This window comes from Ciona intestinalis, unplaced genomic scaffold (assembly GCF_000224145.3).
Source record: "Ciona intestinalis unplaced genomic scaffold, KH HT000184.2, whole genome shotgun sequence".
In the NCBI taxonomy this organism is placed as follows: Eukaryota; Metazoa; Chordata; class Ascidiacea; order Phlebobranchia; family Cionidae; genus Ciona; species Ciona intestinalis.
This window is the reverse complement of record NW_004190506.2, coordinates 671094-698366: the sequence shown is the minus strand read 5'-3', so window position 1 is coordinate 698366 and position 27273 is coordinate 671094. Positions and strand designations below refer to the sequence as shown.

The 27273-nt window shown below is 37.6% G+C and overlaps 3 protein-coding genes and 1 long non-coding RNA gene across 7 annotated transcripts; 2 read left to right on the top strand and 2 right to left on the bottom strand.

The window, feature by feature from the left end:
- On the top strand, positions 1-4901 carry LOC100178189 (serine/threonine-protein kinase/endoribonuclease IRE2-like). Of its 2 annotated transcripts, XM_026839314.1 has the most exons (16): positions 1-70; positions 297-355; positions 544-1116; positions 1217-1273; positions 1409-1541; positions 1606-1776; positions 1865-1995; positions 2096-2261; positions 2396-2449; positions 2529-2637; positions 2696-2895; positions 2960-3107; positions 3498-3640; positions 3760-3963; positions 4068-4264; positions 4489-4901. In XM_026839314.1, the coding sequence occupies exons 4-16, from the start codon at positions 1227-1229 to the stop codon at positions 4547-4549; spliced, it is 1764 nt and encodes a 587-aa protein (XP_026695115.1). In that variant the 5' UTR covers positions 1-70; positions 297-355; positions 544-1116; positions 1217-1226; the 3' UTR covers positions 4550-4901. The 2 variants fall into 2 exon arrangements, with proteins under 2 accessions (XP_026695115.1, XP_002119681.3); XM_002119645.5 differs by having other exon boundaries at positions 544-1273.
- LOC108950517 lies at positions 4876-6036 on the bottom strand. The gene is made up of 2 exons (XR_001975244.2): positions 5869-6036; positions 4876-5594 (listed from the first exon to the last, which is right to left on the bottom strand). It is a non-coding gene; the product is annotated as an uncharacterized LOC108950517 (long non-coding RNA).
- A 198-nt stretch (positions 6037-6234) lies between these two features.
- Positions 6235-10579, top strand: LOC100177501 (probable serine/threonine-protein kinase irlF). 3 transcript variants are annotated; one of them, XM_026839312.1, is made up of 15 exons: positions 6236-6566; positions 6886-6940; positions 7035-7169; positions 7279-7410; positions 7500-7646; positions 8002-8117; positions 8200-8350; positions 8491-8544; positions 8684-8801; positions 8874-9076; positions 9134-9281; positions 9350-9489; positions 9558-9779; positions 9845-10023; positions 10244-10579. In XM_026839312.1, the coding sequence occupies exons 1-15, from the start codon at positions 6520-6522 to the stop codon at positions 10302-10304; spliced, it is 1908 nt and encodes a 635-aa protein (XP_026695113.1). In that variant the 5' UTR covers positions 6236-6519; the 3' UTR covers positions 10305-10579. The 3 variants fall into 3 exon arrangements, with proteins under 3 accessions (XP_026695114.1, XP_026695113.1, XP_002120541.2); XM_026839313.1 differs by lacking the exon at positions 8491-8544 and having other exon boundaries at positions 6235-6566; XM_002120505.4 differs by lacking the exon at positions 7035-7169 and having other exon boundaries at positions 6237-6566.
- Positions 10580-10589: 10 nt separating this feature from the next.
- On the bottom strand, positions 10590-25053 carry groucho1 (Groucho). The gene is given in 18 exon segments (NM_001078258.1): positions 10590-11231; positions 11388-11568; positions 11749-11943; positions 12038-12165; positions 12219-12612; positions 12734-12974; positions 13127-13268; positions 13506-13677; positions 13944-14074; positions 14360-14476; positions 17761-17792; positions 18181-18523; positions 18685-18759; positions 18828-18890; positions 23001-23045; positions 23699-23762; positions 24319-24413; positions 24947-25053. Coding segments are annotated over 18 exon segments (2544 nt in total). The 5' UTR covers positions 24968-25053; the 3' UTR covers positions 10590-11126.
- Positions 25054-27273: the final 2220 nt, after the last annotated feature.

The window sequence follows — 27273 nt, the reverse complement described above, 5'->3', positions numbered from 1 at the left end:
TGTTCGAACACAAGTGTTATGTAAACTTATACGACCTTATACAAGAATTAGGATTCCGTTTATATCAAAGGTATGAGTCAGACATTACGTTGCTATTGTGTTAATGTGTAGGAGTTCGTTAATCATTACCTTAATGACAGATTAGTCATTTCTAACTTTAAACAACGGAATAAACATACTCTGTACACTGAAATTTACTGTGCATACAAATTCCCTACAAACAAAGTGCCTACAAATTTTAATGTATAATGAAATATTTTCCAATTCGATTTTATAACAAAAATGTTTTTTACCAGGAACTTAATATTGATACAGATGAAGTGGAGAGTCTGTTGGTTTCTTGTATATTAGATGGGTAAGTGGCTTATACATCAGGTTTGTAGTTTGGTACGATATTTGCATTATCAAGAAATCAAATAATATTTACAGATTATGATAAATCTGTGTTTAACCTTCATCTAAGCCCACCATAAAACATTTAATTTCTTGAAACATAAAAAATGCTTTCCTGGATTTAACACACAATTCCTTGCTTATTCACAGAACAATACAGGGTCGTATTGATCAAGTAGAACAGGTCCTTGTAATTGATCAACACAATGCTGCGCTGTCGTCACGCTACCATGCCATTGATAGGTGGACGGAACAATTGTCTACGTTACACCTCGCTGTAGCAAACCGATTGTTCTGAAAGAAAGGGTTGTAATATTTATCCTTATTTCGACAATCCTCAAGTGAATATGGGAGTGGTGAAACACAATCGTGATGGATTCTATGCCTTGTCGTGTACTTTATACAACCAAAAGTTCAGATCACCATATTTAAACCCACACCAAAAGTTACACTAATTATATATTTATGGATAAATGCCAGGTCACAAAAATATAAATTGTCACATTTGGTGCTTTCGATTTCTTAAGCAATAAATCATTTGAATTCTCATAATATAAACAGAGTTCTTTTGGCTTTGACCAAAATATCGTTTTTGTTTTTGAAAATACAGTATTTATACTCTGCGCGGTTCTTGATTTCAGCAGTAGCCTCTGCTATTTGCATACAGTCTGACGTACGCGTAAGCTCCGTTTGTACAGTACAGTTGCCAAAGAGAAAGGCAAGGTAGGTAAGCAACCTGACGGTGCTTGTATTTTTTCGCTGCCAAGCTTTGTAAGTTAGGGTGTTGGTGTTAATTTTAGTTCAGCTTTATGTCAATCTACAGTGGTAATTAGATGACATCTAACAAGGCTTTCATGGAAGAAGGCAACGATTCGGACGTGTGAGTATTGTAACTTTAAATTTAAGCCACGGGACTGCCTTGGTGATGAATTATTAAAAATTCAGAAACTGTAGTTGATAAATTAAGTAAAATGAATTTCTAAGTGTACCACTTGCTTACAAAACTTGTATTAAGGAATCGCACGGAAGAGCATGTTGCCTCAATAGTTCTACCACAACAAGACAGCTTAGACAGGCGTCGTGGTTTGGTATCTTTTTTTTCATCAACAATTCCAGTGCGACAAGAAACACAAGATGAACATGATCGGGTAAATGCTAACTAGCCCTTATTTACTTGATTGCTGTATTATTAAACGAAAAACTTCCTTTTAGTCGGAACAGGCGTTTCGATCAGAATCAAACAGAGCATGTTGTTCTGACACAACTAATTTTGGAATGACCATCTCTGAAGTACCTACAACAGATACATGTGATGATGATTGTGAAAATTCATTTTGTAAATCTCCAGAACATAATGTTCATTGGCAAAAACAAGTAGCTGAGGTATTTCTTTTAGTACAAAATTGTCTTTGGCTACCTTAACTAAAATCAAGTTAGGAAAAATAATTTATTTTTTATTATTTTATTTTAGTTGCATGCTGTTGTTGTACGAAGAACTTCAAGACAATCAGAAAGCTACACAAATGATACTGTAGGCCTAGACATTGAATTTGTATCTAATTTAAAGAAGGGTTCTGAAGGTTCCATTGTCGGCAAGTATCGGTAAATAAGTTAAAATAAATGTGCATGACAATGAAATAGGCTACATAATATAAAGAAGCCAAGTGTATAATAAAAAATTCTGTAAATATATTTTTTACAGCTATAAATCGGGATTTGGAATTTGTAGTTCAAACCAACCAGAATGTAAGCAGGTGGCTGGTAAAAGAATGATTAAAGCTTATTATCCTGATTTCCAAAATGAAGTTGAAATAGTTGCAAAGTTCAGTGATCATGTTAACATTGCTCGATATGAGTCACACTCATGGGTGTGTAATACTATTATTTGCATGTTGATGTTCTGTTGTAAAAACGATTGGTAACTTTTACTTTGCTACCTTTTGGGTTATATCACCTGCAATATAACATGTGGTAAACTTTTGTTTTAAATGTATTTTTTTAGGAAAAAGACAGCGTTGTTCTCTTTACTGAACTGTGTGATTTTTCACTTGATGCGGTGAGTTGAACACTTTTATATATATATCATGGGCTGACATGCTTTTAATTTGTGCAATATTTGTACTATGATGGGTTAGTTCATCAGCAAAGAAGCAAATGTGGAGGTATCATGTCATCAGCCTTCTCCAAAGCAAATTCTTGAGCAAGCAATCCAAGGCATCAAATACTTACATGGGCACAGAGTTTGTGAGTCATAACAGAAAGAGTATCCCACTTACCACTTACTATTTTACATTACTTACAGTGCATCGGGACATAAAGCCAAGCAATTTTTTATTCAAAAAGCATTGTGAGAGTTACGATAAAAACTGCTATGTTCTCAAGCTTATTGACTTTGGCTTAAGCAAAGAACTAGATGCAGACAGGTCCACATTTCTTCCTCGGGATGCTCTTGGCACGAAAAGTTACATGGCACCAGAACAATATGAAAAGGAAGTTAAACTGGTATTGCAATCTTGTATACTTAAAACAAGCAAACTCCAATATTATTTCTTTATTGTTTTTATAGACCAAAGCAACGGATATATTTTCACTGGGACTGTTGTTTTATTACGTACTAACAAATGGAAAACACCCATTTGGTGAAGATGAAACTGATATTGCATACAAGATAAAACATTATACAGAGCACCCACCCCTAGAAGCACTGAATATTGGTAAGATTATGCTATAAAATAACATTGTATTAAATGTGGAGAAATAATGCAACTTGCTTTATCATTGCCTGGCCGGAAAATGATAGTAGTTATCAAATGAGTGTTCTGTTTCACGCACCTTGTACCTACTTACGAGTTAACCACGAATGTAACTTTGTGGTTGACTGTTGCATTTTTTCTGTATGGCTGACAATTTCGACAACCCTTTAGTAACCACTACCAGTCCACTAGGTATGAGCAATTGCCGTTAAGTGTCTTATCCAAGGACACATGTGCCTACAATAGTAACAGCGAGTAGCCTTGAATCCATTACCCCTGGATTAGAGGCATGCGTACTAACCAACTGTGCTATGGCGCCGGACATGTCATCACAAAGTGAACTTTTCTCAGAGGACAACATGGAAGATGAAGTTCTGGCAAGAGATTTGGTGTTAAGAATGATACAAAAGCATCCTGAAAATCGACCAACTATTGAAGAAGTTGAAATACATCCTTACTTTTGGAGCGCTCACACAAAGCAATATTTTTACAAAGTAAACACTTGTTAGTTGTTACCTACATGCTTTTTTGTGGTTACCATTTATGAGTTTAATATTATAATGTGTAATGTTATTTTACAAAGAAATTAATTGTTAAATGAATTTTTATTCAGGCTGCAAATGATGTTGTACAAAAACGTTCCGCTGATGCAAAATTTTTGAAATCCTTGAATGAAGGAATAGGGCAAATGAATGTAGAGGACCTTAATCTTCCTGTAAAACTTAAGTTACCGGCTAAAGATAAAAAAACTGGTGAACATCAAGATTCCAAAGGTTACAGCAATGTACAGGAATACATTCCCTTTTTACGAAACCTGGTAATAATTAAAAAAATTTATTAGTTTGTCTGTAACTTTTGTTCTAATTTAACTACTGGGCAGTAAATGACTAGAAAGCACCATTTTATATTATGTAATTTTAGCTTGAACATTGTCGGCCCCATGATTCACACCCTCCAGGACTAAAAGAACAAAGAGAAGCCTTGCGTGAATATCTTACTGACGATGTTGAAATAAGACTACCAAAGCTGACAAAGCCCTACCCACAACTTTTGCATCATCTCTATTACTTACTACACATAGAGGAGAGTTTCAGAGATGCATTTAAAAAAGATGCCAAGTATGTTAATATAATGTTAAAATTAAAGCTGTTTGGGTCTTTGGTTTAGGCTATTTAACTTGTTAAGTACTACCCATAAAACTATTCTGATGAATAAAAAACTGTTCATGCAGCGGTACCAGTATGTGTTAGAAGTTATGTGTTGTCATGTATATGCTTTGTGCTGTAAAGTAGGATTAAGAAGTTTTATTATGGTAACCTAAGGAAAATGTTTTACTTTATAGAATTGACCTGCTAAAGGTGAAATCAAATGTTCATGAACCAAAAGTAAAAGCCACAGCATGATTTGTGCTTCTATATTATCATCAAATGCAATCGTGACATTTTGATCAAATATGAGTTTAACTCCATACTTTTAAATGAGTTTTTTTTGTGCGGTTTAAATATGCAACTATAAATTTTTTTCATTTCTTTTAAATATTTAAGAGTTCAATTGTTTTTTAGCCATTATGTACAGTTTGTTAAACTATTTTTTGTAGGTTTTATAATCATAATTCCGCTGTTGTTATTCATTTTTAAATATTAATGAATAGTTGCATATAAGCATCCAAGAGCAACAGTTACACTGAATCTTCTGTTCATGTACTTGTGAATTTCAAATTTAAAACAACTGTAATAAATCTGTAGTTTATTTATATACCGGTTGCACTCGCTTCAGCGCACAACTCTATTAAAACAGTTAGTTATTGTATAATTAAACTATGGATACCTTTTTATCCATCCCAGTATTTAATGTAAAGAATCCCCAAGAGGACATATTTTTATTGGGGTTGTTGTTTTACTATGTAGCCTAATATTAACTAATGAAAATATCAATTTTGGTACCAAAGAAAATAAAATTTCACATTAAATTGTAAAATACAAAAATTAGAAAAATCAAATCTAGGTTATAAGCTTAATATAATAATAACAGTGTAGTGACTAACATACTATAGCCTACTCAATACTTTTGTCTTGTAAAAAATAGAATTCCGTTTATATCAAAGGTATGAGTCAGACATTACGTTGCTATTGTGTTAATGTGTAGGAGTTCGTTAATCATTATTTAAAGGCAGATTAGTCATTTCTAACTTTAAACATCGATATAAGCATACTGAACTGTTCTGTACATACATTTTTAATTGATCATGAACTATTTTCCAATTTGAATTTATAACAAAAACGTTTTTACTAGGAACCTAATGTAAATACAAGTAAAGTGGAAAGTCTGTTTTTGATCATGCCCTTGAATTGATCAACACAATGCTGCGCTGGCGTCACGCTACCATGCCATTGATAGGTGGACGGAACAATTGTCTACGTTACACCTCGCTGTAGCAAACCGATTGTTCTGAAAGAAAGGGTTGTAATATTAATCCTTATTTCGACAATCCTCAAAGGATGATAGAAGTGGTGAAACACAATCGTGAAGGATTCTATGCCTAGTTGTGTAATCTATTTGCAACCACAAAAATTCAGATCACTAGACTGAAACACTGCGCAACTATAGACTATAAACGAAGTATAACTGTGCGCAAAATTATATGTTTAAGTTATAGACATGTCACTGTCATAGAAGAAATTGTTATTGGGTCATTAGTCATTAGCGATTCTTATAATTAAACCTGTAAATTCCAAAGAAACACCCTTCGAATGAGATAATGATTGATTCAAAGCAATGTGTATCAGCAACAGCTGGTAACGAATTTGGACTTTAAATTTACGTTGTATAGTACTATNGGGGGAAGATGGGACACTTTTAGCACATAGTATCCAAATATCCTGATCGTCTTTTAAACAATTAACAGCAGTCTGTGGAAGTCGTGAAGATACGGTTTAATAATTCTTTGAATGTTCTTTGTTTACTACCAAATGGGACAAGAAAATAGAATAAAAAGGTGTCCCATCTTCCCCACCCTACTATATGATTAAACAAAACAAACTCGGCCATGTCTAAAATTAACTTTTAAAACGCTGGGAAAAGTACTCGTGCTTTTAAAATCGACTACACAAGTACTTTGCGTGACCGAAATTCACTCGTCATCTGCCATGCAGCAACTCGAACCGTCATTTGCATATACGCAATTTCTCCACACCTCCACCATAGTACACTAACACGAAATGGATAGGAAAAAGGCAACGTAGATTGGCAAACTCATGAATTTACCCGAGACGTTTTGTTAGTTGGTGAAACAGGCTAAGCTTTAAACAGAGTATTAAGGTAAGATAATTTCGCATTACTTAGTTACGGTACAAGTGCAACATTGCTAACTTAAATGACGAGTACCAAAGCTTTTATGGATAAAGACAGCTCACCGGAAGAGTAAGTACCTTGGTTATTCCATTTAATGGGTTTTACTGATATACGTAGTATATGTTTCTTGGGCGTTTGTGTCAAAATATTGTTTTGAAATATAAAGTCGGATAAGAGAATTAAAACATCTGAGCACATATTTTCTTATTTTAAACCATTTAAAAATGTTGTGTTCAACCGATTTTTAAATCTTGAAAACTATGTCACCTGAATTGTTTGGCCCAGAGATTGCTTTTTTCGCTTATCTTCAAATAGGAACCTGTCAAAAGAGATTTAAAAAGGTTCCCTTTTTGTATAAATATTATAAATAACAAATCTGTTCTTTTAGTTCTCGCTGTTTTTCTCTAGAAGTGCAAAGAGAGGAAAGAGCATGTAATGATGAGGTAAGTGCTACTTATGCTAAATGCAAATTTGATGCTGTTTAACATCAATTGATATTTCGGAATATTTTAATATGTCTTCTCATATTTTTTTCAGACCGCTGGAGTTCATAGACAACTAACTTCTAATCACTCAAATGCACCACAACTTGTTTCAACATCCTCGGAACTTGATTTAACAGGCGTAAAACTTGTTTCAACACTCCTGTTTGCACAAGAAGTGGGAAAAGAGGTAGGTTTACGTAATGAGGCAGTAAGTATTACTTATGCCAAATGCACGTTTGATGCTGTTTAACATCAATTGATATTTCGGAATATTTTGTCTTCTCATATTTTTTCAGACCGGTGGAGTTCATAGACAGCTAACTTCTAATCATTCACATGCACCACAATTTGTTTCAACACCCCAAAAACTTGTTTCAGCACCCCAGTTTTCACAAAAAGTACAAAAAGAGTGTCCACGTAATGAGGCGGTAAGTGCTACTTCTGCTAAATGCAAGTTTGTTTAACATCAATTGATATTTTGGAATCATTTGATATGTATTCACAGTTTTTTTTTTAGACCGGTGGAGTTCATAGACAGCCAACTTTTGATCCTTCAAATGTACCACAACTTGATGTTTTAACACTCCTAGAACCTGTTTCATCAGATGCAAGTGAAGAAGTATCAAGTTCTAAACTACCTGAAACTGAAGAAAAAATAGATGTGGTATTAACTTTTGACACTATAGGCTGTGTGCCTGTGCCGCTGTATATTTCTGTGGTTTCCATAAATTTATTCTGAAAATCAACACTACGGTTAAGAAAACCTTTGACACCATTATTCATACTCCCCAATCCTTAATCCCTTTTACTCATATTATTCACCAAAATAAATTTCGTTAAAGTAAATGCCTATAATTGTTGAGTTCATAAAAATGATACTTAAAAAAGTAGTGGTTGTTTAAGGAATCAAACTTGTTGCAACAGCTTGAATGTTTTTCAGAGAAACTTATTTCATATACAGTACAGCAAATTAAATAACGTGACATAGTTTCAATAGAATAAAATGTACACAATTTTAGATATACCAACACACTCTTGAAAAAATAAATGAAAAAAAGGGCGGGAGCAAGTTGGATATCGAAGATTTAGGTATTTTAAAGAGAGGTTCTGGAGGTTCAGTTATCAACAAATGCCGGTAAGTAAGTTAAATCAGTAGTCACTTAATAGCAAAATAGATGAACTGGAATGTGTATTTTATGTTTCTAACTTTCCTACAGATATAAAGAAAAAATTGGCAAATCAGGTTATAAATACATGGCTGCTAAACGGATGAATATAAGTTCTTTTCCCGATTTTAAAACCGAAATCGAACATGCGGCAAATCACAGTAACCATGAAAACATTGCTGGTTATGAGAGACATGTACTGGTAAGTATAAGTCATTGTCATCTATTCGTAACGATACCATTATTTCTCATCTATTTGGTTATTTTGTTTCTAGTAATATGTCTTTTTTGTTATGTTTATCCTAGATGAAGGTTTGTTTTTATTTATAAATACTGTTTCAGGAAGATGGCTATGTTACTCTGTATATGGAGTTGTGTGATTTCACATTAGAATCGGTAAGGTGTTTACTGGTACTCACTTTACACTGTGTCAGTAAATCATTGTGTAAATGTAAAGTATTACCTTAGTGCTAAATGTGGCTATCTAAGTCAATAAATGTTTATGTAATACTACCTTTGTTTAACAATCTGACAGCTTATTCGTAAGGATTATAAGGAAGTAAATGAAGCGGTTGTGAAACAATGTCCAGATCCAAAGGAAATATTGCGTGCAGCAGTTAAAGGAATCAAACATTTGCATGGGCATAACATTTGTAAGTGTGACTACCTTAACAGTTTTGATAATATGGTTCTGTATTCACAGAATTTTTTAATTTGTATTGCAGTGCATATGGACATTAAACCAAGCAACTTTATGTTTAAAGAAGATAGTATAAAAGCTGGAAAGTTCCGTTATGTTTTAAAGATCATTGACTTTGGCTTGAGCAAAAAAATAGATCCTGACAGATCTTGCGCATCAACTTGTGATGTTGTGGGCACAAGGAGTTATATGTCACCAGAGCACCATAATCAAACTTCTTTTAAACCAGTAGTTGTTGTATATTTAAATTAAATAACTTCTGTTCATACCACAATATTATATTAGACAAAGGCAACCGACATGTTCTCACTGGGGTTGTTGTTTTATTATGTATTAACAAAGGGAAAACATCCATTTGGAGCCAAAGAAAATGCAATTGCATTTCATATAGAAGAATATATGGAGCAGCCCTCTCTGAAAGGATTGGTTTTAGGTAAGGTTAATATAATAATACTTACTAACATACTAATATGTACTTTAACTGGGATATGATGTGTAAAGACAACAAAGAGGATGAAGTTCTGGCAAGAGATTTGGTTTTAAGAATGATACAAAAGCTTCCTGAGGACAGACCAACAATTGAAGAGGTTGAAATTCATCCTTACTTTTGGAATGCTGAAAAAAAAGACTCCTTTTACAGGGTAATATCATTTTGTTACCCGCAATACAGAATTATTTTAATTTTATTATTTTTTCCCATTTAATTCAGGCTGCCAATGCTATTATCATGGTGTATGATAAAAGTAATGTGAAATCAGACGGTGGCCGTTTTTTGGCATCATTGAATGAGTTGAGGGAAAACATGAAAAGAGATAATCTTAAGTTAGCGCACATCCCGAAGTATCAAGGAAAGCCGAACAAACAAACCGGGGAGCTTCGAGAAATGGATTACAAGAATGTTCAAACCTATGTTAGGTTTGTAAGGAACACTGTAAGTTAAACTCATTTTATGAATCACTATATATTTTTACAATTACCGGGGTTGTAAATTTATAGCTGGAACATTGGAATGATTGTTTCGCACATTTGAAAAAAGAAGAAAAGGATAAGCTTCCTAAGAAAATCGAAGATAGATTACGAATGTTGACTTCGGCATACCCTGATATATTGCGTGATCTCTACTATAAACTGGTCACGGATGCAAACTTCCAAGATAAGTTTGGAGAACTGGCCAAGTATGTTTTCATATAACATTAATCATAATTTATAAGTTCTTTTAATATTAGCACATTGCACTAAGTATTTCTGATGTTTATATTATAACAATAATATTTTTTTTATTAATTAATTGGTATGGAGTGTTGTTTTTTTATCTGGAACACTTCTGTTGTTTAGTATTTGCAATTTAGAAACATGTCTACTGGGCTAGTAAGTAAAAATGATTGTATTTTATAGAATTGACTTAACAAAGGTGAAATCAAAAATCCAGGATCCAAAGAAAGATGGCGCAGTATAAGCCTACCAGATGATTTTAGTATTTCCTTTAATTTTTATGCAATTGTGATATTTTATACTTTTACCAACATTTAGATTTCAGTATATCCTTCAATTAATATCACTTTATATGCAATTGTGGTATTTTATACTTTGACTAACATTCAATTAGAAGTTCAACTGCACTAACTTGCACTTGGTAATGTTTCAATCAGCTTGTATACATTACATTTTAACATCAATAATATTGTATATAAGGTTTTGCGTAGTTTTTACCAATAGAGATAGTAAACTGTATACCCAGGGCTGCTTTGTTGTTGTTTTTAATGATATTTAATATTGCGTATGAGCGACAAGGAACAACAGCTAGACTACATAACAGTACCCAGACATACAACTACGGTAACAACAGATTCGTATTTTAGTATATGATACTGAAGGAGCTGCTGCCATGTTTTATCTTCATAAGTTTGAGTACCAAGTTAACCTGGTTATTGACCAGAACACTATGTGAAAATTCATGTACCTATGTTTAGTACAAATGCAAGTTTCAAGCAGGAATTGGTGGTTTGGGAGTGCAAATATAATTGGAGTAGCACAGAGTAAACAGCTCTCAGTGGAAACAACAAGTAAAAGCTGCTGTTCAACAAAATTATGTGAAGAGTAAAAATTAAAAACGCGTCTGGTAGCAAATTAAAACGGGCAAAGGATAAAATATAAATCAAGTGTGCTATGTACAGATTATTGCGCATTGAGCGAGAACAATTAAATCAACATTGGCATGAAACTTTATGGTATTTGGTTTGCTCTTACAACTTTTTAGTTATGAGCAATAGTTAAGTCATCAAAAAACTTCGTATAACGTGGCTTTCTTATCTCCTGATCCTGTTACGATGTATTTATCATCAGAGGAGATATCACAACTTAAAACTGATGAAGATTCCTTGGTCTGATGATAAAAACAAACAATGTTAAAATGTGACAGTACTGAATTTCAAAAAGAATATATATACTTAAAAAACACTACATTTCCTGAACGGTGTACCACAGTGCATTCTAAACAAGGAAAGGACCTTTACAAAGCTGTAAGAATAACTAAATGTACCTGGAAAACACTAGCACCGTATGGTGTGCGCCATGAGTTGAGCATATTGTCCTTTCCTGTGCTGATAAACCATTTGCCTGAGTGAGCGAACTTGAGGGAAAGAACGCAGCTTTCGTGGAGATGGAGCTGATATTTCTCTGGTTTAGTGTCGTGCAACACTTCAACTGTGCTGTTCTCCATTCTAAATAATAACAAGTCGATTAGCTTTGGCTGAATAACAGAGTAGCTTATATATTAATGTCAAGAGACGTACCCGACAGTGAGCCATTCGCCCGACAGACAATATCCAAACAAAAATATAAGTATTACTTTATAACTTAACGATTATAAGATATTATACCTAATTTTGTTTCACACTTACCCAACTGCAAGCCAGTCTTCTGTGGGACAATATCCAAGGGAAAATATTTGTGAAGTAAAATCGTATTGATCAAGTTGTTTCCCGGCAGTTAGGTTCCATGATCGAACTGTATTGTCCAAACCACCGGTCCATAACTTTGTACCATCAGGAGAAATATCAATGCAACTTGCACCGTCCGTGTGACCTTGGAATTGCCTGAAAAAAATACCAAATTTGCAAATGTTTTTTTGAATGACATGTAACTTTTGGTTAATCAGAGATTTATTATCTGCATATAACTTATATTTACCTCACTATCGTATGATTGTGAAGATCCCATACAGCAATGTTACCATCACTGCAACAACTGAAGCATAATTTCGAATCTGGACTGATAGCGAGAGCATAACATGCAGGTGCTTGGCATGGCAACTCTGCCTGTAATTAAACTAAATAAGTTTCCTATACATTTAAATCCTAAATGATGATACCTTAATTCGAGGTGAACCAGTAAGATCCCATATTGATAACGTGCTTGCTTCTCCACCAACCAACAGCGTTCTTCTGTCTGGTAATAGTTTACAAGATCTTATGTAACTGTCACGTTGAAGACAGTCTAGTTGCGACACTGGTGTCTGTTTGATGACTGGACCACCCGTAACACCATTAGATGTGTTCATATCCCAAATCTTGACGCATCCTTTGCCACCAGTGTAGACGTGTCGTGTCGGGTTGCTCACTGTCACAGCACAAACAACTTCGCCGTGCAACAAACTTAGGAGGGGTCTTGCTCCACGAGGAATACCCGGTCCAATCAGAGCATCAGCTGGGAACTGGACTGGCTGCGGAGGTTGACCTTCTCCACTGACATGGAATGAGTGGCTACTGCAATGTAAAAGTTCGATAATCAGTCAATTTTATCTCTAAAAAAGATATAGTGAAAACATGATATTGTTGGTATCAATCCCTTTTAAAAATGTTGATATTTACTGTTTTCAGCACTTACTCTTTTGTGTGGCCGGGCACCGCAGGTGGAAGCACCCCTGTTGAGTTTCTCATCATTTGGTTGTGGATGTCGTAAACTGAACCTGGTGGGTGACTTCTCGCTGCTTGAAAGGCAGCTTGTGGGTTGGCATGGATGTTAAGAGCAGCTGGATCAACTGGAGGATGGGAGCCAGGGATTGGCATGTGGGAAGGACCGAAAGGAGGGAAGGGAAGACCAAATGATCCAGGAGGTCTTGGATGAACTATTGAAAAAAAATCATTATTATTCTAATATTTTTACAAGTTGAAATATAGAATTTCTGTAATGAAGGTTATCACTTTTTGCAACTTCGGGTTAAGATTTCTAATTCGCCAAATATTTTCTTCTGATTGTTAAATAATCATTGAAACCTACCAAGATCATCACTTCTTGCTGGAAGTAAAGGAGGACATGGCTGTGATCTCGGACTCAAGGATCGTCTTCTTACATGGCCCACCAGAGATGATGGGGTGGGACTTCCTGATGTCTTTGACTTTGGACTGTTGGATTTATCACTCTGAAGAAACAGTAGATTAAGTTGCACTACTTGGTACAATCCACAAATTTAGAATATAGTAAGTAATGTTTAAAGATGCAGAAGTTAAAACAGTTCATATCACAAAGTGGAATTGTACTTTATTTAGTCATGAATTCCACATAAGTGATGTTTTGATACTATATAGACCTAACTATATTAGATAATAAAGAGAATACTATATCTGATATTGTCCAATTTGAAACTAATCTGACATACAAGAGCATTATCCTTGCTACGAGAAGTAGTGGTGGAAGAAGCTTCTTTCTTCACTGAGTTGTAATTACTATTCACTGAACCATTGGTTGATGGTGTGTTGGTTGAAGGGCTTGTTGTTCCACTTCTACTTGCAAGTTGTGTGCTGGAAGATACAACATTCTCTCGTGGCGATCTGAAAATATTGTTGATTTTAAACAAGTCATAAAAACTGACTTAAACCCTTAAAGAGATTTGGTAACACAATATACTAAGCTGTAAAGTATAGCATCTAAGGTAATTATAAAAAGAGAATTTAAAACCTCCTAAGACACTTAGTAACAACATATGAAAATATACTTTGTTCTAAGGTATAGCATCTGAAGTAATTCAACGGATATGTAAACAATATTTCAATGGCTCTTTTGCACGACTTCGTCAGATATGTTCCAAATTCCTTACCTTCTGTCCTCAGTTGTTGCTGTGTCGCGTGACCTAGGTGTGGGTGATTTAGCACGAGCGTTGTTGCTCGATTCATCGGGTGAAATGTCATCATCAACTACTACGTTTGTGTCGCTCTGGTCACTGTTCTCCTGGGTAGTGGAATAATGAACAGTTATGACATGTAAAGAAGAATATTTAGTATAGGTACTCTTAAATTCGCTCTTCAGACTCTTATCTCTGTCAACATAATTTCAATTTATAATACACTGATAGACATCTGAGAATGACGTCACTGGTGCAGTATCGTTTAGAGTAGAAAAAAACTGTAGATTCAGCTCAGTAATGAATTGAACATCTATACACCAATAATGAAATTCGATTTCAGTTCCCAAATAAGGTTTTGTGTTCATGCTTTTAATGTATTAAGAACTCACAAGTTTAGTTTGTTTCTCTTGGTCTGGTTTGTGTCGTTTATTATTCGGGGTATGACTCCCTTGGTCAGATAAACGATGTTTCTCTGTTGAAGTTATTGCTGGTGATGATGAAGAATTCTGTGAGAAATCAATTGTAATTATATTTGGTGAATAGGGAGAGATAAGTAAGCAATTATGTTACTGTTTCTATAGGAATGTCCAGTTCATAACATTGTGTGAAAGATAAATAGTCTACTTCATTATGGAAGTGGTTCAAGATCTGTCGTGTTATTTGTAAAGCAATCGTGGGCGGTTCCGTGTTGAAGCTATTTTTAATTTCAAGCCGTAAGTGGCGACTTTGATCGCTGCCTCATTTAATTGGCTCATTTGGAACGGAAAGTCGCGTGAATGGTCGTAATAATTTACGGTATTTCGGTCGTTTAAATGAACCAACGAACGGTGAGGGTGCTTAAAGCCCGAGCTGTAATCGTAAACGTTGCTTCAAGTGCCACTTGTTCTTAGCTGCGCTTCGTTCAATGGCTCGCTGTCTGCAGTTTGAAGAGGCCTTTTACAAATTGAACAAACCCGCTCGGCAATCTCGTGGCCTTTTAATCTGCCAGAACGAAGGACGTTTTCAGGGGCGATGGGGTCGCAATGGATACTTACGCGCGGCGATCTCCGTTGATCGTTATTTATTCGTCGTTCCTACGCAATTGTGACGTAACAAGTGGCGATGGAGAGCTATTCGGCCGTGATGTTGAGGTACTCGTGTGAAGTGGTTTCACTCGAGCGGGTAGAGCGTCCTCGGGCGGCTTAGCGCTCGACGGCAGCTGATACAGCAAAGTCGTTGTTGATGTAGTGCACGGTTACACGGGGAATCCGGATGAAGTTTCAACGTTGACGGAATTAGCGGTGCGCAGTTGGCAAAACAAGGCGCTTTGTAAGATTTCGGCTCACTGACGCTACGTGTGTTGGGTGTTGTGTCGGTTTGATTGGGGCATTAAAAAGTCAACTCGTCATTTATTACCATTTTCAGCTCACTAATGGTTGCATTTAAATAAGCAATTTCAAAACAATTACAGCTTTCATCACCACGCTGTGCTGGGCGAAGGCGAGATGTACTTCCTCGTAGAGAAACTAAAACTGTTACATCTCTAGGGAGCACTCTGCGGCCGGCGCAAAGGAAAGATAAGACGAGCCGAGACTTGATTTGATTACATGGGACTGATTCGACAATTACCCATCCGGGCCGACTAACATCATACGACAAAACAACTGTCGTTATCCGTTCCCTTGGGGGCTGTAACAGCTGCCGGGTTCGCCTCGCGGCCCAATCTGGCATGTTTAATTGCCGAAAACGCCCTTCGCCTTAGTGGCGTTGATATCGCGATCAAATTGCGGTTTCAGCGGTGTGTGTTTGAAATAGTTTTGCTGTTAAATTACCTCCGGGATTTGAAATTGACGAATATAATTTTGTTCGGGCTACGTCCCATGAGATGCGCACGTTTGAACTCGGTGAGGGCGGGGTCGCACTAAGAGCACGGTCAGTGAAAATGTTTTGTGCGCTCTACGCTTACCATATACCATATACGGTCTGCGGCGGTACATGCGTCAAGATTAAGTGGGATTTGTTAAACAATCTGTGGTTAGCTTTAAGTGTCTCGTTTTTCCCGATTGTTTGGTGTTTTCTGGTCGTGTTTGGAAGGATATTTTGGTTGTCGTGTTATTGCATGGCTCGGAGACTATTATGGGAAAGATAAACAAAGGGGACGAGAACTCGCGTACGAAGCTGCAAGCTAAATGGATATACACGAGCCGGTCATGCAATATTCACGACGTGGGAATATAATCTGACGGTTAGTCGGCGGTAGCGTGAATTATTCAAGGCCCAATAATGAAGCGTCAGCCGCGCCGCCGCGAGCCGTCTTCAGCGAATTTGGCGTTTGCGATTGCGTATTTTACACCAGTAAGTGAATAATTTATTACCAAGGATCTCGCTGCAACAGGATCGAACCCGGAAAGCCAAAAGTGTTCGCGTCGCGTATACCACATATCGTATATTTTAAGATAGCCATCGAATAAGTCGTGGGGTATCATTGCCACACAACTACCGGTGGCTAGTTCGTGATGTGGCCGGAGATAACGACTTGAATTGGTTTTAAAATGACCCACGATTACTTAACGTACACCTGATACTTTAATAGGCGAATTACGAATTGCAAGGAATAGACCTCGTAGACATGTCAATAAAGAACATGTTAAAATCAATGCATCATTTTGCGGTAAAGGTCGATGTGCAAATAAGATAAAGTTTGTCGCAAAACGTCGGCTTTTCAATCATTGTTTGATAAGAAGGCAAAAGTGACGGACGTTTGGTCGGGAATCGAACGATTTCTCCGATAAACCTGATTTGGATCGGCAACCTGCTGGGCGGGGTCCAGGTTTTATCAACTCAATTAGGACAAAATGAGTAATTTGGGGCCGAACGAGGCGAGAAGAAATAAGCGTTATCGGATTAGCGGGAGCGAGGCGACCTAATCCTGCTGCCCGGATCGATTGAAAGTGATTAGGCGCTGGGCGACAGATTGTATTACTCGACTCCCTTGGGACTCCACGCTGAATGTAAAGCGAAAATTGAGATTGAAAAGGCCGCTTTGATGTGATATTATTCACAGAATCCAGCTTACTGCGCGATTTAGTGATGGGGGAGGATTTGTTCGGATAATCCTCGAGCAGAAGGGAGATTTTCGAGGCTTTTATGTTTGGAGGTTTAATTGCACCGAGGAAGATTCAATGTCGAAGCGCTGTTTAAATTCTCCTTTAATTTCTTCCGATGGGTGTAAGGAATATCCGAGCAGGCGTGTGAGATCAATACTGCGCGGAAAATTTCCGTTCCGTCAAAATCGTGATGGGACTTGACGCCTATGTTGTGTAATACTTCGACTGGGAGTCTTTAGCCTGGATCGGGACCGACTCCCCGGGGAGCGCGATCGATGCGAGCCGCTGATGGAAATATAATCCCGATCACGCAACATTAACACGCTGTTTCCCTCGCTTGTTAGTTTCCTCTAGCATACCGAGGAAGGCGAAGTTTAAATTGACTATAAGCTGGGATCCGGTGACTGATGGCAGCTTGGCGGTATTTATTTGGAATCTTTTCCCGACCGTGGTTGACCTTAGGACGCGTGGGAATTGGGGAGTGAAGGTTTAAGACACAATCACAACAAATTGATGAATTTTTGCCAGTCCAAAATAAAAATTAAACACAATTGACACTTTTAAGGTTTAAAGTTACTAATCATCAAGAACAGTTATATCTTTTGATGATTCTCCACATTTGAAGTTGTTAAAAGAATTATTATACTTTGTATCCTAATGCTTGCTGCATAAATTATATTAAATCTATATTGTGTACAACTCACCTGACGGCTGGTAGCTCTTTCACGTTCCCTTTCTGTTTCAATTCCGTTCCAAACCGAGCGTAATTTGGGAAAAAGGGATAAAATAATTAGAACTATATAACGATAGAAGCCTAGATTAAGGTATGCCAGTCTTAAGCCAAGATATCAATTATACATAGGAAACGCCACCTCTTGCATTATTCATTGTTATACTCACAGTTTAAGTCAGCAAAGAGTCGACTAACTTAATCGGTGCAAGGTGGCGTCGATAGTAGTGAATATTGCAACGAATGTTGTTTTGAAAGGATATAGAAAACTCAGGCAGATAAAATGCCTATCATGACATGCACCTCAATTTTACGGGAACGGGGAACTGTTTTTTTAAGGATAGTGTACTGTATTCTAAAGGGATACCATCTAGGCTTTGCATAGATGACGTACCTTGTTCTCCTGGTCGTCTAGTTTCGTCTTTGTTGCCTAATGAGCCCATTAGGACACCACCGGGCCCGCTGTGCCCACTGCTTCCTCTCATACCAACATGTACAGAATGGTGGTTAAGGAGCATTGGGTGAAGTGCTAGAAGGTTGGCGTTTGCCACTGACGTTACTGGGAGGACCCCGGGTACGAATCCCGACGCTGAGTGTGGCGGTAGACCGGACGGTGGCATTCCATTAGCTGCGAATGCGGCGGCCATCGCTGCGTGGGCGGACATTGACGTTGGGTGAGATGAACCGTGACCAGCGCCACCAGAGTGCGCCATTAGGCTCTGGACTTGGAGTTGTTGCTGCGTTAAATCGAATTACATTAGAAGCTGTGATTAGGCTATAACGAACGAGTTTTTAGGCTACGTCTCTACGGAATAAACCTCATTGCCGCAGCATTTAGACATATAGGAAGCAGAAATCACATTAATGGCACTATTTGAGTTGGTGTCCTATATCTTACCCCGATAATTTGATTAAGCTCGGGCATTGTGACTTGCTTGGCGCGTTCGACGGCAGAAGCAACTTGTTGCTGGTGCTACAAGGTGAATGCAAAGGTTAAATATCGAGCGCTTTGCTGTGAAGATCAATTACAACACGACTTACCTCCTGGGACAGAAGCGGAATGATCTGGGCACATATAATACCAAGTCGTTTTGCTATCTCCGACTGTTGGTGGAAAATAAATTGATTAAATCGGTTGAAGCATGAAATATGGACGCTCTTGGGAGAGAGATTCGAACTACGCTAATTTTCGCGTGACTACGGGTATACTGGTAATTAGGGTTTGGACGACGGATCTTGCGTCTTATGAAGTATTGCATATCGTGTTATTAGAGTACATCAAGGAGTAATACGAGACAGGTGGCCGAGCACTATACACACTAAATCAACATATGGGTAAAGCTGTTGTCGCTGAATATCGAAGTAAACAGTCCATACGTTGAATACACGCACTGTTTCTTCTACGTAACGATGTCAACTTAAGGTCTTGTAAGGTTTATTCGTTATGCAACAGCATTAATAAAGCCCACAAATTTTACACTAATGAAAGCGCCGGGCATTTACTCTCAGAAACAGTTAAATGGAAAATCCGGGACGTTCAAATTGAAAATACATGGTTTCAACTTATTATTTTTAAAGAAGGTATTATAACCGATTAACCGTCCGCACAATGACATCTCGGGCGTTGGTTTGTGGATAAGAAGGCCACAAAACAGGAACCCGAGTAATAGGATTAGTTTGACTTAAGTTATTGTTTGGTGCGGTTTCAGCAAGACGCCGGAGTGGGCATAAGAAAACAGAGATAAGTGGATTGGATTGGAAGATTCACTTTGTGGTGGTTATTAACACGAAACGTTGCTGGTTGACTTTAAAAAATGCTCCCAATTTAAACGTTATGTTGAAATTGAAACTACATTTTGATATGAAATAACCTGATTTTTAAAACAGCAAATGATTTTTGAAACAGTATGGCAAGTTTGAAATGAAAGTGCTGTATGTGTGCGTTGTTAAGGAAATTTAACCCGGAACTAAAACACAATCCCGTTTAGGAAAAACGCGTCACAACCGCCGATCGGCACAACCGTAAAACGGCCACTTAAGCGAATGAAGAAAAAGCGATTTGGGTTGTTTCGTAAACACGGGCCCGCTGTTGAGCAGATCGCAACCATGTCGACATCGTAAACACACGCAGTGTTGCGAAGACTTCCCCTGCTATTGTGACACGGTAGAACTGCGGATTTAATTTCTGTTGGGTGGTAAAGCTGATTTCTGTTTGCTGTGTGCCAAGCGAAGCGAATTGTGGTAATTTGGCGAATATACGCGATTCCTTGGCCTGCTGCTGTGTATCATGGTCAACTAGGAAAGTAGCGATGCGTAGAAATCTTTGTATAGGGTAGTTATGTGGGATAAATACGTGGTGGCTGGGGCGGAAGAAGGGACTGTTTGAATAAGCTGGGCGGATCGGCGACTGCTCGTCGACAATAGCCGTGTTGACAAAATTTGTTCTTTATCTTCAAACAAAAGGTTTTATTATCTCGTGCTTGCTTTGAACAGTTTGCGCGGTAACCGGGGTTCGAAAGCTGTGAAATAATATGACGGCTTTAATATGTACGAATTGTAACAAATGACAACACACCTAGATTCCTTTGTTAACTTGACATTCAAGTATGATTCGTCGACATTTCTCAGCCACCATTGGGACAGGAGAGAAGCATTATATATACACAAACACAAGGGATATATCCCTATAGGTGTGGCAACTTACACAACGCAGATTTGTTTCTATAGATGTGGTGTGCGACAAGAGGCGTGAGCTACGATTCATGAGTGAGAAAGCGTTACGGGCGTAAGTCAGTCGGAACGTAACGACCAAGAAGTTATTTATCCCAATGTAAAGGCGTGTCTCTGATTTACATTATATTAGATAACACCGCATATATGAAGCTCTTAGGGGTCTATTGACGTGTCTGTTAGACTTGGTTTGAAATCAGAGGTTTGGGACGTTTTACAAATAAATACCAGAGGGGCAGCTGCGCAAATACCGCTACATATTTAACATCAGGATAGCAAGAATTTGTGCGGATAAGATGTCCTGATAAGCACGATGTTTCCCAACATACATGCCAACTGTCTTGCCGATAGGTGAGCAATTTAATTAGCAGTCAATCATGACACAGCGAGCGTGCCCAGAGGCCGAGATTAGGCGGAAGTCGTGCGGCAGAAACCATAAGCAGGTAACACTGCTAAAGCACATTTCCACAACATGGCTACGAGCTTTGTCGGCCACCTAGGTGCTGCACCTTTTAACAGATCGTGGCTGCTATCTGATAATCTGCTGAGCAAATGCGTCTAATTTTGAGCTAGTTGTCGACCAACACACAGCGCATTGTGCTGCTAACCGCTAATTCTTTAACCAAAACAAACTGCAGTGGGATCGTATTTTAGCCAGGCTTTGGACACAGTTTCGACGTTAATTTGGAAAATCGTCGGCTTGACATTTTTCCCGGAACAGTTTTATGTACGGACTGATTTATATCCATAGAAACACGGTGTTTTTAAACGAAACACGAGGAAAATTTATTAGCATACCAGAAACGGCACTTACAACGAGGCTAAACAAACAAACGGTTTCGGATCTAGTTATTAAATAATGGGACGATGGAGTGGCTGTTGCAAAGTTTGTGTTGCGTCAACAAATCCATTGTAGGATTAAGCGATGTTGTTTGAGTGTGCAGCACGGGATTGTATGCAAGGTACGCGGAAGGATTTTGACAACCATTGGTGACTATGCGATGAAGGAAATTCAACACAGAAGCATGGATATGTGTCAACGGGGTGGTGGCTAAAAGCCATCGGTGAGCAAACCCGTTTCACGCATGACTTCGTACTAGTATGTAACCCGATAACAACGACAAGCACGAGAATAATGTATGTGTGTGGTAGTTGCTTGAAGGGTCTCAGATAAGGCTGGCTAAGTCGCACAGTCACGGTAGGTTGGGATTCGTTCACATTTCGATTTCTTGCGGTGGCTAAGTTTGGTTAAGCGCAGCCATATAGCGTGTTCTGCTATGCCATAGACACTGATTTTAAGATAATTGATTTTCTCTTAAACAGAAGGCCGGGGAGTCGGTGGGGGCCGATGCGATTGAGAAAATTTTCGGTTTGCTTAAGCAGTGTTTACATGCTGGTGTTTTCTTTCTATCTTATCTTACATGGGTTGGCGCGTTCCTGATGCGGCCACACTAGACGTTAGGGCTCTCTGGGCGACGCCAGTCACCGCCTGAGAGTAATTACAAGATAAGCGCCTTGCTGGAAATCTAGAGGGGTCTTCAACCACTCGAGCGGCAGCTTACGAGAATGGAAATACGAAACACGCACACACGCACTTCAAACGAACGCCAGCCAAAGTTTCTTGAGAAGCACAGACCGCAGACAGGCCACAAGCAGCCTTTGCGGTGAGCGCGTTGGACGACTTTAACGACTCTAATTGAATTAAACGCGGGTATAAAGAAGACCTGAAACCAATTAAAGTTAAGTCAGAGCAAGCCTTAAATAACCGCATACGGAATTTCCTGTTATCTTATTTAGTTGTTCCGAATCGAAACTGCAATAGATAGGTTGTGTCTTGGAGAATTGAATCGAGGACAAAAGGCGGATGATGTGTGTTATACCAGGCAAATGAACACGTAATATTCGGTTATGAAGAAACGGCTGTCCAAACAATAAGCGAACGGTTCTTCCGCTGTTGAGTGAATTTTGGTAAACTCTTGAGCGTCGGCACTCCTTTGTGGAATAGGCGACGATTTGTACTCGACATAACGCTGAACCACTTGAAAATCTTGAGCGTTAACAACAGGTAAGCGAAGCGACACAATTCTGCAATTGCGTTGCTGAGGTGTTGGACACTCGAGGCCAAACGGAAGTTTTTGCTTGGGTGTGTTGGTAGGACCATATATGTCTGCGCATGCGAGCACGCCGGGTTATTTTTAGCCAAGAGTGGTGCTTACGATAATAGTAAAGGGTCGCGTCTAATTGAAGAACGAACTTGGTTAAGTTGCGCAGAGATTAGCGCATTAGATTGACAGTAATCTGCTAATCACGGAAAATCGGACTTCGTGGTGGTTCTAAACACGATCATTAACATCATTATGTATGCGGTGTAAACTACATCGCAATATACCTACAAGGATTAATATTTAATGCACAAATATGCAGACGCGAATGTAGGACTGCCGAACAAATTAAAACAGATGTCAATCAAATAAAACACATTACCTGCTTATGCATTTCGACGTTCAAACCGTACGACATCTCGTAGTACTGTAAAGGAAAAGCGTGGGTTAGAGCAGAGTCTTGTGCCACCGTTCCGCCGAAAACCAGTGGGCTGTTAATTTTTTGTCGTGGTTTGTGTAGGTGTAGTAACACGGAAAAGCATTCTATGTGGGTTAGGCAGCTGTTAAGCGTTGCCTAAGCAGTAAACGACAGCGTTGTGTTACAGCGCGCAACGTTTGTGCTATAACTTCCTGCAAGGCAGCACGTAGAGTGTCATCAAACAAACAGAAGCAGTCGCAGGGGATATATAATGGATCTGACCCGGCAGCTTGATTACTTTGATACAAATCATTTATTTGGAATAAAATCACATAAAGCTCAAATATGCGCGCATACTCTTTTCGGCGTATAGGGGCTCGTCTGTCGTATGGCAGTTAAAAGAAAAAAAATAGGGTAATAGTTTCGTCACCCTGTCATAGTCCAATCAAGCTGTATTGATTAACGAATAAAGCGGCTGGTAGCTCTGGTGATCGGTGGCAATTGTGGCAGAAGGAAGGAAACAATAAATCAGGAATTGCCTCAGCAGTACGGACAGCATTGCCCACTCTATTCAGCTTAACGTAATTACAGGCAAATGTGGAGGGTATAACATGCGGGAAGTCGCATGGTTTGTTAAGCATTGAAACCTGGCTGGTGCTTACCATTACATATTGACGCTGTGTTTCTGTCTTCTCTGTGGCAAGTTTTTCACACTCCATCTTTAAACTAGTGGGAATAAATGACATTTATAAATACAGAGTTAAATTAGTTCACGCCTTATGTGGTTTTTGTTAAATGAATGTTAAATATACCAAAGCATTTCAACACACTAGCACAAGTGGGTACCATCCATCAGCTTAAGTATTTTAAAAGGTAACAAGCCATTCTGTTGAGTAAGTACACAGGTTGGCTAACATTGGTACCTTAGCAAACATAAAGCCTTTGCTTGCACAAGGGAAAATGGATCAGCAAACAATTAAATAAACTATAGGGACCTATTGTGAACCATATTTGACTCACTACAAAGAGGAATGACATAAGGCCCACTTTACAAGCATTTACAGAAACGAATTATTCCAATTTATATGGCAAATTGTGTTAATAATTTAATTGGAATTGTACATTAAAGCTTTGGTTCTAATATTAATTAATGGGATTCAAAGAACAAATTAAATGCCGAGGGGAAAAATAATTTACACATATTCTTGGTAAAACAGAGACAATTTGAATGCAACAACACTGTTTGGATCATTATGTGTTTTATTGCCTATTGACACAGTACCTATGGTTGTGTGCTTGAAGATAACTAAAATCTTCTTTAATCCGATCACAAAACTCTGATATGCTCGTCTTAAATGGCTGAGCAGAGCCAGGGCCCTGTTTGAAAAACAACATCATAAATAGATATTGTGAAACATTGCAGCGTGTGACTGCACTGTGTACTTGGGTTTAATCATTAAGAACTTTAATTAGATGACAAGTTTAAACTAAATAGTTTTAAACAATGATCAAATTTGCTTTATAGAAGCTTTCCACTGGGTTGGTCCACAGACATATCCCATCATTTCTATTTGTTGGTAGAGGTAAATGCTCACCCTTGAATAGGAGGCGTTAAGTCAACAGCTTATACACACAGCGACAGGACTGTGCTACACACACACACACACAGTAAATTTGCCAAAGCATGATACAACAATGATTCTTTCACTCTTGTTTGATGAAAGACACATACTGTATGGCTTTCGGAATAGGAAATTAAACGGTTAAACCTCTAAAACAGATGGAAAATATATTGCTAATGTGATATAATAATGGTACCTATTTTAAATTTTAGAATGCGATCAGATAAAAATTCCTTGAAGACTAATACAATTTTTATAGTTTTATGTTTTTATAAAACTTCAACTTACTGGTGGCCGATTTGGAAACATATTCTATCTTTAACTTGAAACTTCTTTTTGGTATATTTTTAATTGGCTTCAGTTGTTTACTCCATGAACAAAAACCTACTGATGATTAATATTAATAAAACCTGAAAATAATGTAAAAATGTGTGGGTCCCATTGAAATTTTAAAACACTTTTATACATACAGTACCTAATATACTAAAATTGAGTTAGGTGTAGGTCAATAACATTTAAAAGGGTAGTAAAAATTACTATATGCAAAATCAAGTTTAAAGGTTCACAAACAAATAAAAGAACAGTTTAAGTACCAAATAACACTGTATAAGATAATCTGGATTTTACAAGATATTTTCTTTCTGGTTAAATACGGAATTAGGCGATGTATTTCATCAAATTTACATGTTATTTATAAACATACAAACTGTTACCACTCATAAGTAATTGTGAAACAAAGCTGGAAATGGTTCCCAAGCTACCACACAATTTGTGCCCCACTTAAACAACGATTGAAATAGAGACTGTTTTGAAGAGTTAAAAGTGTTTTGATTCCCCTTGAAATGCAATACTTGAGCACCAAGTATCCACCTCACAACAAGAGTGTCTTTAAGACCTAAGAGAGGTAGAGACACTGGCATAACTGAAATAAAAACCCACTTCATTCCTGTACAGGAATAATAGGCAACCTCTGCATTCTTTATTTAGAAAGGATGTCATAAACACTAAGAAGTTGCTAGCTTTAGTTGTAAAGATCCGGGTTTGAATAATTTATGACAACAAAGAACATAAATAGTGTGACTTCTTTTTTGACATATTAACAATCATTTATAAGCCCGTATATTATATCTAATCTTGTTTAAGACTATAATCGACACCGAATAAAAAGTACAAACAACAACAAGGCATACTTTTGTAACAAAATACAGTAAACTAGTATTATAATGTAGTCTATATTAACAATAATGTCTTCCTACACATACCACAGTCTTACTGCGCTGACTTATTAATAAATTCGACACAGCAAACAAGCACATTACAGTGGAGACAACAACATTAATCATCAAGACAGTTCAAAACCCATAAGATAAGGAGAGTTACCTCTATAATCAATTATATTTATATGAATACTGCTCACTTCCTCAGGAGATGCATTAGTTTCAATTAATCAATAGTCATTACCTATAGGTTTAAATATAAACTCAAAATAAAAAATTCTACAAACTTTTACTAAGAATATGCCAACTTAATTAGAATTTCAACATACACGCATTAGCGCATACTAAAACACCCATGGTCGTTTAAATTGTTACTAGACAAAAAGAAAACCACAATATGACACATACGTCTTTTATCTTAAAATCAAAGTGCTTGAACCAGTTGGCGTAATCGCTTTGTTATCAAATTCAAGCTGTTTCCTTGTCGAGCTATCGAGCCCAAGCGACATATTTCTAGTGGCTGTAAGTGGATGAAACAGCGTTTATACGCGATCGGAAATACCAGTTATTATCAATCTAACACTTCAGCGTAACAGCACGTACAGCTTATAATGCGATAACATACCAGTTCAATCTAGCACAATTTTAAATTAAGAATACTATATTCTTCTTTTTAGGCAGTCTTACATTTATTGTAACTGTATAAACGCCCAACTACACTGCTACCTGCTGTCTTTCCCAATTTAGAACACTTATAAAGTCTACTTGCGCTGTTGTGTTTGCAACTATACAACACCGAAACCTGGATCAGCAACCACATGGTACGCCAACCTAGACACCGCAGCGAAGCGGGCGAAGAAGAATTCTGTTCCCTCGTTGAAATAACATGCAGAGACAAAAAAGGCAACGCAACGTGGAGCTCTCAGTTTCACGAATAAAATCCTGTCTGGTAAGTCGGAACTGTCAATCAACTCCACGTGGACTACAAAGTATTGACACTGTTGGCAGGCAAGTAGCTGTTACAGGCTTTACCTATGAACTATTAACATAATACCCAAAGAAACTTTGTACACACGTATGTATGTGATTACAAAGTTAATTTAAACATTATGCAAGTACACAAAAATCGCGTAGCTTTCACAGGGTTATATTTCTTGTACCGTAGCGACGCAAACAAGGTCATTAATATAGGCTACCAAGGTAGGTACATATTACCTAATATGTATGCTAATGCCTAATCACAGTGTAAACAGAACATATATTTATAGCGATACCGCAGAATGTGATAAAACATTTAGTGTATATGATTTGTTAACGCATTGTTTGCCAAAGCTCGCATTTGTTGATCTGCCAAACTGCATCGACCAGGAAAGGCATTCAGTGTGTGCGAAGTCGATA

What these genes read in the sequence shown, in the direction of transcription:
- LOC100177501 (XM_026839312.1), top strand. Translation starts at nt 6,520, where the DNA reads ATGACGAGTACCAAAGCTTTTATGGATAAAGACAGCTCACCGGAAGA. An exon ending in AAAGAGCATGTAATGATGAG is followed by an intron (nt 6,941 to 7,034) that starts GTAAGTGCTACT and finishes TATTTTTTTCAG; the next exon opens with ACCGCTGGAGTTCATAGACA. An exon ending in AAGTTTGGAGAACTGGCCAA is followed by an intron (nt 10,024 to 10,243) that starts GTATGTTTTCAT and finishes TGTATTTTATAG; the next exon opens with AATTGACTTAACAAAGGTGA.
- LOC100178189 (XM_026839314.1), top strand. Translation starts at nt 1,227, where the DNA reads ATGACATCTAACAAGGCTTTCATGGAAGAAGGCAACGATTCGGACGT. An exon ending in GGCAAAAACAAGTAGCTGAG is followed by an intron (nt 1,777 to 1,864) that starts GTATTTCTTTTA and finishes ATTTTATTTTAG; the next exon opens with TTGCATGCTGTTGTTGTACG. An exon ending in GCATTTAAAAAAGATGCCAA is followed by an intron (nt 4,265 to 4,488) that starts GTATGTTAATAT and finishes TTTACTTTATAG; the next exon opens with AATTGACCTGCTAAAGGTGA.